This window comes from Balaenoptera musculus, chromosome 1 (genome assembly GCF_009873245.2).
Source record: "Balaenoptera musculus isolate JJ_BM4_2016_0621 chromosome 1, mBalMus1.pri.v3, whole genome shotgun sequence".
Taxonomy (NCBI): Eukaryota; Metazoa; Chordata; class Mammalia; order Artiodactyla; family Balaenopteridae; genus Balaenoptera; species Balaenoptera musculus.
The window spans coordinates 7,998,832-8,011,359 of record NC_045785.1 but is presented as its reverse complement, the minus strand read 5'-3'; the positions used below and the strand labels follow the sequence as shown (position 1 = coordinate 8,011,359).

The following is a 12,528-nucleotide window of genomic DNA, read 5'->3' as shown; positions in this document are numbered from 1 at the left end:
AGAAACGTGTAGTTCACAAAGTCTAAAATATTTTCTACCTGGATCAATCTCAAAAGCATTACGTTAAGATACAAAAGACTATGCGCTGTATGATTCCATTCACATGAAATTTTAGTCTTTCGTTATAGTACATGAAACTATAGTATTGGTTACACGAGTTGAGTTACAGTATGTACAACTCATCAAAGTGTACACTTAAAATGGACTAATCTTATTGTGTATAAATTATACTTCAAAAAAGCTGATTAGAGGGCTTCCCTGGTGGTGCAGTGGTTAAGAATCCGCCTACCAATGCAGGGGTCACGGGTTCAAGCCCTGGTCCGGGAAGATCCCACATGCCGTGGAGCAACTAAGCCCGTGCACCACAGCTACTGAGCCTGTGCTCTAGAGCCTGCGAGCCACAACTACTGAGCCCATGTGCCACAACTACTGAAGCCCACGCACCTAGAGCCCGTGCTCCGCAACAAGAGAAGCCACTGCAATGAGAAGCCCGCGCACTGCAATGAAGAGTAGCCCCCGCTAGCGGCAACTAGAGAAAGCCTGCGTGCAGCAACAAAGACCCAAAAAAAAAAAAAAAAAAAAAAAAAAAAAGCTGATAAGAAAAAAATTAAGAAGCCAGAAATATAGAACTGCCATATGAGTGAGCAATCGCACTCCTAGATGGCTACCCAGGAAGAATGAGAACGTACGTCCACACACTTGCCCACACACGCCCTCAGCAGCATGAGTCCTGTGGCCAAAACTGGAAACAACCTAAATGTCCACCAACTGGTGAACTGTCAGACAAAATGTGGTCCATCCACACAATGGAATACTAGTCAACAATAAAAAGGAAGGAAGTAGTGCTACATGATACAACATGGAGAACCTCAAAAACATGCTAAGTGAAAGAAGGAAGGTACAAGGGATCACATACTGTATGATTCCATTTACCTGAAATGCCCAGCAAAGGTAAATTTACAGTGGTGGAAAGTAGCTTAGTGGTTGCCTGGAGCTGGAGGTAAGACTAACAGTAAATGAGCACAAAGGATCTTATTTGGAGAATGAAAGTGCTCTAAAACTGACAGATGAGTGCATCGTTCAGTAAAGTTACTAAAAATCATTTGATTAGACACTTGAAATGGGCGGGTTTTATAGTATGTAAAATATACTTCAACAGCTTAAAAAAATTTTTAAAATAAGGCTAGAAACAGACCCATGTATATATAAACAATTGCATTTTGATAAAGGGACACATAACTCACTGGGGACAGGATAATCTTTTGAACATCTGGTGGTGGCACAAGGGGACAGCCATTAGGGAAAAATGAACCTTGACCTTCACATTACACCATACACAAAAGTTAACTGACAGTGAGTCACAGATCTCAACATAAAAGCTAACGCTACGGACTTCCCTGGTGGTGCAGTGGATAGGACTCCACGCTCCCAATGCAGGGCGCCCGGGTTCGATCCCTGGTCAGGGAACTAGATCCCACATGCATGCCACAACTAAGAGTTCGCATGCTGCAACTAAGGAGCCTGCCTGCTGCAACTAAGACCCGGAACAACCAAATAAATAAATAAATATTACAAATTCTTTAAAAAAAAAAAAAAAAAAAAAAAAAGCTAACGCTATAAAACTTCAAGAAGAAAACACAGGAGAAAATCTCTCCAACCTTGGGGTAAGCAAAGGCTTCACAGGTAGGACACAAAAACCATGAATTGTTTAAAAAAAAGAAAAAAAAAAGATAAGTGGATGTCATCAATTTTTAAATCTTTTGTTTTTCAAAAGGCAACGTAAAGCAAAAGAAAAAGCTAGCCACAGACTGGGAGGAAATACTCACCATGCATACACCTGACAAAGAACTTGAATCTAGAATATATAAGAACTCTTCCAACTCAATAATAAGAAGACAATTTAAAAAGGACAAAGACTGGAACAGACACTTCACAAAAGAAGATATGTAAATGGGCAATAAGCACATAAAAAGATGCTCAACATGGGCTTCCCTGGTGGCGCAGTGGTTGAGAATCTGCCTGCCAATGCAGGGGACACGGGTTCGAGCCCTGGTCTGGGAGGATCCCACGTGCCGCGGAGCAACTGCGCCCGTGAGCCACAATTACTGAGCCTGCGCATCTGGAGCCTGTGCTCCGCAACAAGAGAGGCCGCGACAGTGAGAGGCCCGCGCACCGCGATGAAGAGTGGCCCCCACTTGCCACAACTAGAGAAAGCCCTCGCACAGAAATGAAGACCCAATACAACCATAAATAAATTAATTAATTAATTAATTTAAAAAAAAATTGTGGTCAGGATTAAAAAAAAAAAAAAAAAATGCTCAACATTATTAGTCTTCACAGAAATGTGAACTCAAACGACTGAGTTTCCACTACACACACATTAAAGCTGCTAAAATTTAAAAAAGACTGAGAATACCAACCGTTAGTGAGGATACACAGCAACCAGAACTCGTACGCTGCGGATGGGAATGTAAAATGGTACCACCACTTTGAAAAACAGGTTGGCAGTTTCTTATAAGGTGAAACTTACACTTAACCTCTGACCTAGCAATTCCACTCCTAGACGTTTACGCAAGAGAAATAAAAACAGACACAGACTTGTACGCAAATGTTTAAAAGAGCTTTATTCGTAACAGCTCAATACTGGAAACAGCCCAAAGCCGGAAGCCCATCAACTGGTAAATGGATAAACAAACCACAGTGCGTCCTAACCATGGAATACGGCTCTGTGATAAAAAGGAGGCAACTTCTGATATGCACAACTTGGATGGAGCTCAAAAACATGATGCTGAGCGAAAGAAACCAGGCATGAGAGGGGACATACTGTATGATTCCATTCATGCAAAACCCCAGGAAAGATAAGTCTAATGGGCAGCAACAGAAAGCAGACCAGGAGTTGCCCCAGTGTCAGGGTGGGTTGGCACTGGCTGGGAACAGGTCACGGGGAATCTTCTGGGGTGCCAGAAATGTTCTACAGTATTGATGGCTACAGGGCAGCGTACACTTGTTAAAACTCAAATTGTACAACTAAAATGGATGCATTACTTTATGTAAAATATACCTCAATAAAGCTGTTTTTTGTTGTTGTTTTTTTTTTAAGTCTGTTCAGATTTTTTTTTTTTTAAAAAGAGAGAGAGCTAAAAGAAGTCAGCAGTGACTGAGAACAGTACCCAGCAGGGTGGGTTCTAAGTTCTCTCTCTGCTCAGTTAAGCAGCTGAGACCAAGGGAAGAAGCAAGAGGTAAGATTTCTAATTCAACTTTTTAAAGGTACCCTGTATTATTTGATACTTACAAAAGAATATAACATTTAGATAAGTTACGAAACATGATAATAAGATGCAATCCTAAACCCACCTACTTTACCGGTTAAAACTTTCCAAATACCATGGAAACTAGCCACATCTTCCTCTTCACTCAGAGGTAACCATTATCCTGAATTTAGTGTTAATTCCAACTCAAACTTTCTATGGGATATAAAAGCTGGGAACATGCCCACCAGAACAAGGACTGCATTTCTCAGCCTTCTTGCAGACAGGTATGGCCGCGTGGTTGAGTTCCAGCCAATGGGGAGAAAGGGGAAGGGATGTGGGCGATTTCCAGGAGGTGTCCTTAGAAGGTGACTTGCCCTTTTCCTTCCTTCTCCCTGTTCTTGCTTGTTGGACAGCAGAGAGGACAGCTGGTGCTAGAGCAGTCACACTGGAACACAAGCTGGACGCCAGCCAGGTGTGAGGGACGCAGGGGTCCCTGAGGACCACAGGGCCAGTACGGCAGCCTGGACTGCCTATGTTTACTTAGAAAAAGAGTCCTTTGTTTTGTTTAAACCACTCTTACCTGTTGCAGAATCTTATACAACCAGCACAGGCTGCACTCAGCACAGCCATGATCCCAGACACCACCCACACCAAAGGCTCTTCCAACGGTCTCAGAAATCCAAGGTAAGGATGTCTCCACTCAGACTGTAACGCCTGCCCTCTTCAACATCCACACGTGGCATTTATTCGGCATCCACAGGGCATCACACTGGGCATTCCACAAAGCAAACAAAACGGACAGGTGCTGGCCCTTGACGAGCTGCTATTCCAAACCAGTCACATGGACAAAAGAAGAAAAATACCATTGCCTCAAAATTAAGAGAAGTGTTTCCTTCATATACAAACCAGTGACTTTCATGTAGCAAAAAGTGAGATTTGTGTGCTAAACCGACAGAGAAACAGAAGAGAGAGAGAAACAGGAGAGATTCTTCCCCGTTTAGTTCTTGGTGGGAACAGAGAGGCTGTTCACAGCGCCACCTCCGTTCACACTCACCTGCAGAGTCACTTACACCCTCCCCACCCCCAGCTTCTAGGTGCCTCCATGGACCTGCTTCCTCCAGAAGGCCTGGCCTGAGATCAGCACCCTGGGGGTTGCTTTGTTCTTAACTCCAGAAAGCTCTCACCATTCACACCATACAAGATGGCATGGGTTAGCCTTTGCTGTCCTGCCCCAAGCATGGGGCTTCCCTCTACATTAAACCGGGCCTTCCGGAGGCAAGGCCTGTCCTCTACTTCTGCGCCCTGCTCCGCACAGAGCACACAGGAGGCCTCACTGACTGGCTACCTGGGCATCAACCCCAAGAGCTGATGGTATTACTCGGCAGCCTTGCAATTCTCAAGCACACGTCCACCATCATTTATTCATTCAACAAGTGTTTCTGGAAAACCTGCTAAGTCAGAACCTCGGGCCATAGATTAAAAAAAAAGCCTCTGAGCTCAAGAAACTCACAGTTTAATAGGAAGTGAGTAAACATTTCAGTGTAGTGTGGTGGCGAGCAGGGGCTGATCAAGGCAAGGGGAACCTCCACCCCAGTTGGAATGGAGGCATTTGAAAGGGAGTTACGGGCAGAGCATCTGGACACCTGTTGCATCCAGCACACACCCAGCGTGTCTTCTCTAATTCCCCACGCAGCATCTGCTCCGATGGTACAAATAATTTTAATATTAGTCCAAGAATAATACAGTCAAATAGGTAATACAGCCTCAAAAATAATTACACAATGCATTTCAAAGTAAAAAAGCCATGTGATTTTGACTGTCCTCCGTCAGGGTGATGACCTGGCGGCCACCTCCCTCGGGTCGTCTCTTCTGACACTCCTATCCCATGTTGCAGCCACTCTAACCATCACATGGTTTCACGTCCATGTGGCTTTGCTTTAGCTTGGATGCTCCAGTCCATCCTGTCTGGTCACTGCACCAATCATGCCCCAGGTCCAGTTAGGCATCTCCTGCTCTCTGAGGCGCCCCTTCACCTTGTCTGTGCCACCATCCTGGGCTGACCTCATAGTACTGCTGTGTTCCCTTAACTGTCTTTCCTACTGGACAGGAGGGCTGGAGAGAGAGACCAGCCAGGCCTTAATCGTCCCATCCCAGGGGTCCGGCACAGTGCCTGGCACACAGCAGGCATTCAGTAATCAATGCTCCCTCAGGGACCTAAGACGATCAAGGGAAAGTTTATGTTGCTAAACAGGGCCAGAAGAGAAACAAACTGAGAAAGAACACACAACACTCTCTCAGGATTTCTAATGAAATGTCAAAGCCTTTCACCAACCTCAGACATTTACATCCTATTTTAAGAAGAGGCAACTGAAGCTGTAGGTCAGTCTTTGAAAAAGCCTAAATTGTTTACCAAAGACAGTGGGGGTGGGGTAGGGTGGGGAATATTTAAGCCTAAGAAAAATTATTATCGTACAAAATTCACACTGGCCTTGCCTGTATTTCAAAGCTACCTTGCTTTCTTGTCTCTCTGGAAGGAAAAGAAGAAAAGTCATCTTAGAATGAATGAATCAGTCAAGCATTTACAAGGACTTTATGTTCAGGACTGTGTTAGGCTCTGCACATAGACACGCACACTGATTCCTGCTTCAAAGTCGAACAAAAAGAAACCAAAAGGAGAAACAGAAGATGTCAAATTTCCTCTTGCATCCCGGCCTGACTTTTCCTGAGCTCTACCCGACTTTCTTTTAAGCCCTGACAACTCTGGTTTATTCTCACACCAGGTGACACCAAGCTTCCCCTGGTGTCAACCTCCTCCCACTTTCACAAAGCCTTCTCTGACTTCTCGAGCCCACATTAATTTTTCTCTTTTCTGTATTCCTGTGGAGTTTCTTGTCTGTATAATTAATTTTGGCATTAAATCACAATGTCTTATATTATTATCTTTTTCTTAAGAGTTTATCTTATCTCTCCCAGAGAGCCTGTAAGATTCTTAAAGATCATGTTTTGAATCTCTCATGACACTGTACTGAGCATATAGCAGGTTCTTAATAAACAGTGATGAACTGGTACCATTTCTGGTAGGTCTCCATGTTCTCTTTGCTGACGCTGGCATTCACTAACATCTCAAGGTCAACCACATTCACCAAAAAGCAGAGATATCGAAAGAGGCACCGAGTGGGACACCTGCCACCAAGCAGGAGGGCGGGCAAGTCCAGAGGTGACGATGCCCGAGCACTGGCCTCCCAGGGGTGGTCTCGGAAAAGCCACGCTTCCTGGAGACATGAGTATTTGGGGCTGAGCCCAGAAAATCCCATTTTCTAGGCTTGGGCTCACAGATGGAATGTCCTTAAAAAGCCAAGAAATGGGAAGGAAAGGGCTGCCCGAGCTCCAGAAGTAAAATCTGCAGGAACACACATGAATGGAGGCCATAAATCCCTCCCAGGACGCAGACAATGCCTCGGTGATAAGCATGCAGATTGCACACCTAGTTCAGAAACTCCCCTGAGTTTGCTTGTAATTAAGGGGGTTAGAAAGGTAAAAAAAAATATATAAACCCAATTAATCATTTAAATACTTAAAGTCAGATTTTTCCCTCACTCCAGGATTAGTATATTTCATAACGCCAGCAGCAGACAGCCCTGGTTTTTACTGGGGTTCATTTTAGAGCATGTTTAAACTAGTCAGATTGAGTGATGCTTCCAGCAACTAATCGCATGTCAAATAAAAGATATTTTATGTAATAAATTACCGCTACAAGTAATTCAAATGTCATTTATCAGTTTTATTATCAGTCAGGCAAAGTCTTGTTTCTCTATATTAATCAAAATCAAGCTTTTTTTTTTTTTGGAGTAGTTTTGACACCTCTTGGCAAAAGTACAGAAGTGAAGAGGTAGAGTCACCCCCAAGCTGAGAGGAGCGGGGTAACGGTACAAGAAGAATGAAGCTCGAGGGTGACAACTAAAAAACTCCAGGTATTTAAAATTACCATTACCATTGTTTTTATACTAGCGTCAAAGCAGGAAGGAGTCTGTCTCTAAGAAGATGTATTTTATTTTTAGGGCTGGGAGACTCTTAAAAATACTCCTACCTAAATACCTAAACTCGTAATGCTTCTTCTCAGAGACATCTGGGCAGGAGAGTGATTTAAATGACTGAATCGCCCCTCCCAGCCCCATTCTTTTGCCTCTTCAGAAAGACTAGCAGTTTAACCCTTTGTGCCCACTGAAAGTAGGCAAACGCATGATGCTTTAGGCCAACTCTGTGACCAACAGAACAATTTGTTCTGAGCAAGAAGTTTCCAAGTAGCAGAGAGACCTGTTTGGTGTTAAGCCATGGAGGAAACAGCTGGAATAGAACAGATGTGCATTTTAGAAAATTCTGCACCCCAGCTGCCACTGCCCGTCCTCAACAAATCCCATCAAACCCTGGGCCCAAGGACACAACTGAAGAAAAAGTGTGGAGACTTAGCCTTTGGTTTAAAAGAAACACAGAGACTATGTTTAGTGACCCAAAGCAACACAATGGATTGAAAAGAATGTCAGCCAGGACGGAGAATGAGTCCCAGGCTGACAAATAGCTGCCACTGACTCAGGAGCCCCAGTACAAGGCTCATCACTGAGCACTGGTCTCAGAGGTCACACGACACCAGTGGTTTGTTAGACAAGGCGACCACAGATGAGATCAACTTGAGTTCGTGCTACTTGGCCTCACCCATTCAGCCTTTTCCAGAGAGCAAAAGAAAGGTGATATCTAAACGAGACCTGTGACACACAGAGCAGATTCTAACCTATTGCCTGGCCCCCGCGCTGTCTATACGGACGACTGCACTTCCCTAGCTGTGGGAAGGACGGCGAAGTGGGGGCCAGAAGGCAGTTCCAGGCCACGTGGTGGGCATCAAAACAAGTCTGGCATTTTAAATTGCGCCTTTTAAAATCTGATATCTGACACTTTAAAATCATGTTCTGAAAAAAAGAAAACTTCCGAGATAGACCATTAAAATGAAGACAATTACAGAAAAGGCATTTTGAAAGACAGCAGATCCAAGGCTAAAGTCTTATGTTAAACACACAAAACTGAGCAATTTTCCATTGCTTTGGAGTCCATTTTAACCTTTTTAGGTTTTTCATAAGTGACTTAAAGAAGGAGTTCTGCCTATATTTTGGAAGTGTACATTTATTACTAGCTTAAAGAAGCTTTATTGCTAAAAGTAGCTTCCATTTAAAAACAACAAAAACCTCTCATGGGTCATGTTCTCATGTAATAATTAAAAGCTGCATTCAAAAAGGACCTTCACATTTAATGTGAAATTCTCTAACAGATTGTCACTACATAAATATACATGGTATAGCCAGGACAAGGAAGGAAGGAAGGAAGGAAGAAAAGGAGGGTGGGGCAAGGAAGGCTAGCCTAAATCTACTAATATTAACTTTAAAAGATAAAACTAGGAGACAAGGTATTTCAGTGCCCAAACAAGAATGCACCCGTAAATCAGATGTTTATGTTCTTATTAGTGAAACAGTAACATGCAAAAAGCACTGATATAAGAAAACGGAAACTGAACCAATAAATACTTTTACAGATTCCTGCTTGAAACCAAAATACTTGAAACAATACAATAAACTCATTTATTCTGGTACCTTGTGTCTTAAACCTTTGTCACATACTTAAAAGTTCGTCTAGAAGAGGATTTGGGTGTGTCACACTCTTTTGGAAAAACCCAAGAGCCATCTCCTACTCCCAGCTCCCCCCACCACCCACCGCTGTCACGCTTGCTGAGCCGGGGAGACGTGAAGCGCTGCCCTTTGGCCGGAGTCCTGAATCCCAGGCAAGGTTAAAGCCAGAGTTTGAGCGGGTGACTTACTATACGGCTGCGCAATGAGGTGAGGGGGCTGGACAGGCACCACCTGTGTGGCTGGGCCCAAGGACGCAGGCTCATCGGCAGCCGTGCCCGACTGCTGGAAAGCCAAATCAATCTCTTCATCCGTCAGCCCTGGGGGAGAAGAGGACATAACTGCAGGTGAGTACCTTTTGCCACTGTCCACGGCTGCAACGAAATCATTTGAGAAAAGACCTCAGAGTCACAGGATGCCTAGCACCCTGGTAAGTTGCTTCCCCGATTTCGGATTCTCTGGAACCTCTCTCAGCTGCAATTTAACCTTAAGTGCCAGAATATTAGCCTCAACACTGCTTCCAAATGTGGCTCATTCAATTTCCTTAATTTATCCTTGAGTTTATTGCTGCTTTTGAAGTCTCTCCGTACTGCAATTCTCCATTCTTCCCCCGAAAACAGATATCATCAACTGCAAACGTGGCTCATTTTAATCTGTAATGGTGTTAAAAAAAAAAAAGAGGGGAAAAAACTAACAATAATGCACGAAAACAGACAGGGAAACGAAAAACTAATTATTGGGTGAGACGACTAATTAGTCTAGATCGTTTCTGAAGACGGGAATAATTTGCTTTATTTTATGACAAATGCAGAAATAAAAAGAAAAATCAGGACTGACTGTGATTAGTATGAATGGGATATAGAATGTAAAGAAGAAAATAAAACAAGAAAACAGATCAAAACAAGGCCAGGCCCAAACTTTCAGATGATTATTACTCTAGACTCTCATAGGCTGCCTATATCGCCTTTGGCTAGTTTTTCTTTTTCCTTTTTTTTTAAAAAATCCTCCCAACACTCTAAACCACAGTGCACTTGGGACATCAGGAAATTTCAGGGCGCCATCTGCAGTGGCTATGACATGTGGAGAGGCTTTGCCCAAGGAGGAATAAAAGCCAAGTGAAAAACCCAGGAAGACGACATTTCCAGCGGGTGCACAGCTGGAATATTTCAACAGGTCGGAGGCAGACCAGGGACACCGGCTCTGGGGGAAGAGGATGAGGGCACTGACCAATCCAGAGCATCTGCACAAGGAGTGGCGCACAGGTGTGAGAGAGACTTCCCCACACTGCAGCTCTGTGTCGCAGGGGAAGCAACCGTGAGCACAAAAGCGCTCCAAGCGCTGCGACTGGGAGAAGCAGGTGGGAGGTCACTGCTAGTCTTTGCAAAAGAGCACTCTGGCCGGCCCGAACTGTTCTGGGAATCCCGACATCCAGTCCAGCCACAACACAGAACTTTTAAACTAGAGCCGAGAGCTCTTCCACATCGGGCCGGCAGCTCTCCATCAGAGCCCCGCAGCATGGTCTATCTGTCCCTGGGGGAGGTGAAGTACGAGGAGGCTCTGAGGGTCAGCATCTCCCGAAGCATGGTGCCTCGAGCTCTGTGCCAAGGGGCTAGCCGGCGGAGCCCATTAATGCTGTAAGCACAGCGCTGCCCCACACCACGCTGGCGTGTGAGTTGGCTGCAGCCGCCCCTCAAACTCTTCATGCCCCACCACAAGTGGTCAAGGGAGAATTCCTGAACTATTCGAAATGGCCCTGGACCCTCTCTTCTCCTCTCTGCACCGAGCACTCGAGGTCCCTCCCCACTTAACACTGCATCCCTTTCCCTCTTTGCCCTCAGCACACGACAGAGCCCGCCAGTGGTGGGCGAGGCCACACCTCCGTGGAGTCTCAGTGCTGCTGGGTCGCCCGAGCAAGCGCACCATCCTCTCAACAGACTGACGGGGCAGAGGAGAGGCTGGCGGGGGCAAAGAGGATCATTTACTGGTGCTCGGCACCTTCAAATACAAGAGCTGAATTTGAATACGTGGGGCTAGCCAGGGGACGTTCCTCCTCCCTAAGCCCCCAGCTTGCTGCAAAAGGACCGCTTTACTGTGATGTCACCTCCCAAGGACAGGGGCAGGACAGACAGACGAGCCGGGCAAACACAGAGAACACGCTTCGCTGAGCAAACGCCTCCCAGGCTCCAGCCCAGGTACTGACTGCCAGTCACTCCTTCTTGGTAGAAAGGGGAACCCCTTTCAGAGTTCTAGTAGGAAAGACACGGTTTTAACCAGTCATAATCAGCCACGAAAGAAGACAGTGGCACATGCGGCGTCAGCACGAGCTGCTGGTCACTGGTACACAATGGGACTTCATAAACCTGGTGGTTCGTGTGCCTTGTCAGCCACTGGCTGCAAATGAGGATAATTTTCCCAAAAGGAGCATTCGGTTGCATTCTCGTTTTCCCTTTTGGCTCTTTCAAATATAAACAAGTACAATAATGTTTAACGCTGGGGAAATATACAGTAAGTTACAGGCTGTGCTGCAGCCCCGAGAGCTGGAGCTGGCTAAAGGGACAGGACTCCCTGGCCACTGTCCTGCCCTCTGGCCCTGAGCTCTCACGAAGCCTGTTTTCCTAATAAAACATGCTCCTTGCACTACTGCGGCCAAGCCCACTGGTGAAGCCCCGGTTTGAAGGGCATCAGCACTTCCTTCCGAGCTCTTGTTTTATACAGACCTTATCATTTGATGCTCTAAACTTACACTGGCTGGGATTCTGATATCCCTAGTTCTCTGGAGAGTCAGGATTTTGATTTAGTTACAGAAAATGAATCATTTTTCTTCTTTTTTAAAAAAATAAGCATTTTAATGATCTCACTGAATAAGATAATTTCAGAGCTGGGCCATTATCCTAGCCGTCGCCCTTATTTAACAGATTAAAAAACAAAAACCAAAAAACTGAGGGCTAAGGAGGGTGAAAACTATGCCTCACGTCATACTGGTAAAAGCCTGCTGACGCCGGATGGAACCCCAGCCCGGTGACCGCCCGCTACAGCACAGTTACAACACACCAAAATGATGCCTGAGGCCGTCAGTCTTGTTACAGAAAACGTGAGGACTAACTTGTCTTCCCCCAGCCCCCCCCACACCAGCACCCCATCCATAGGTAACAGCCAGTGAATGCTGTTTTGGGGCTATCCCAAAACAACACAGGAACCTAACACCTGGGTCCTATTTGCAAATGACACCTGGACAACTTTTTGAACACTACCAGAGTGACAAGGGTAGAGCGACCTCATCTCCTTCTAATATTCTAATCAAATAAATCCAAAGGCCTCTCACAGATTGGGGCCTACGCTTCCCTTAGTGGCCTTTTCCTCTGGAGTGTCCCCAGCTTCAGGAAGATTGACTCTACAAGACTCAAGTGATTCATCTGGGACTCACAGAGCCTGAGGTGGGGTGGAGTGTCATTCCTCTCAGAACATTGCAGGTATCCACCCCATCACCAGCTCCTGGCGCTGAAAGGACCCTGCCTTCAGGGATGGGGTACTGCCTTCAGGGATGGGGTACTGCCTTCAGGGATGGGGTACTGCCTTAGGGATGGGGTACTGCCTTAGGGATGGGGTAC

General features: G+C 45.5%; 1 protein-coding gene across 3 annotated transcripts in view; it reads right to left on the bottom strand.

Moving 5' to 3' along the window:
* Window positions 1-12,528, bottom strand: part of PEX14 (peroxisomal biogenesis factor 14) — a 141,154-nt gene that overhangs the window by 18,807 nt on the left and 109,819 nt on the right. For all 3 annotated transcript variants that reach the window (XM_036862124.1, XM_036862116.1, XM_036862134.1), the window contains one exon: window positions 9,112-9,240. In XM_036862124.1, coding sequence (XP_036718019.1) covers window positions 9,112-9,240 — 129 coding nt within the window. The remainder of the gene's footprint in view (window positions 1-9,111; window positions 9,241-12,528) is intronic.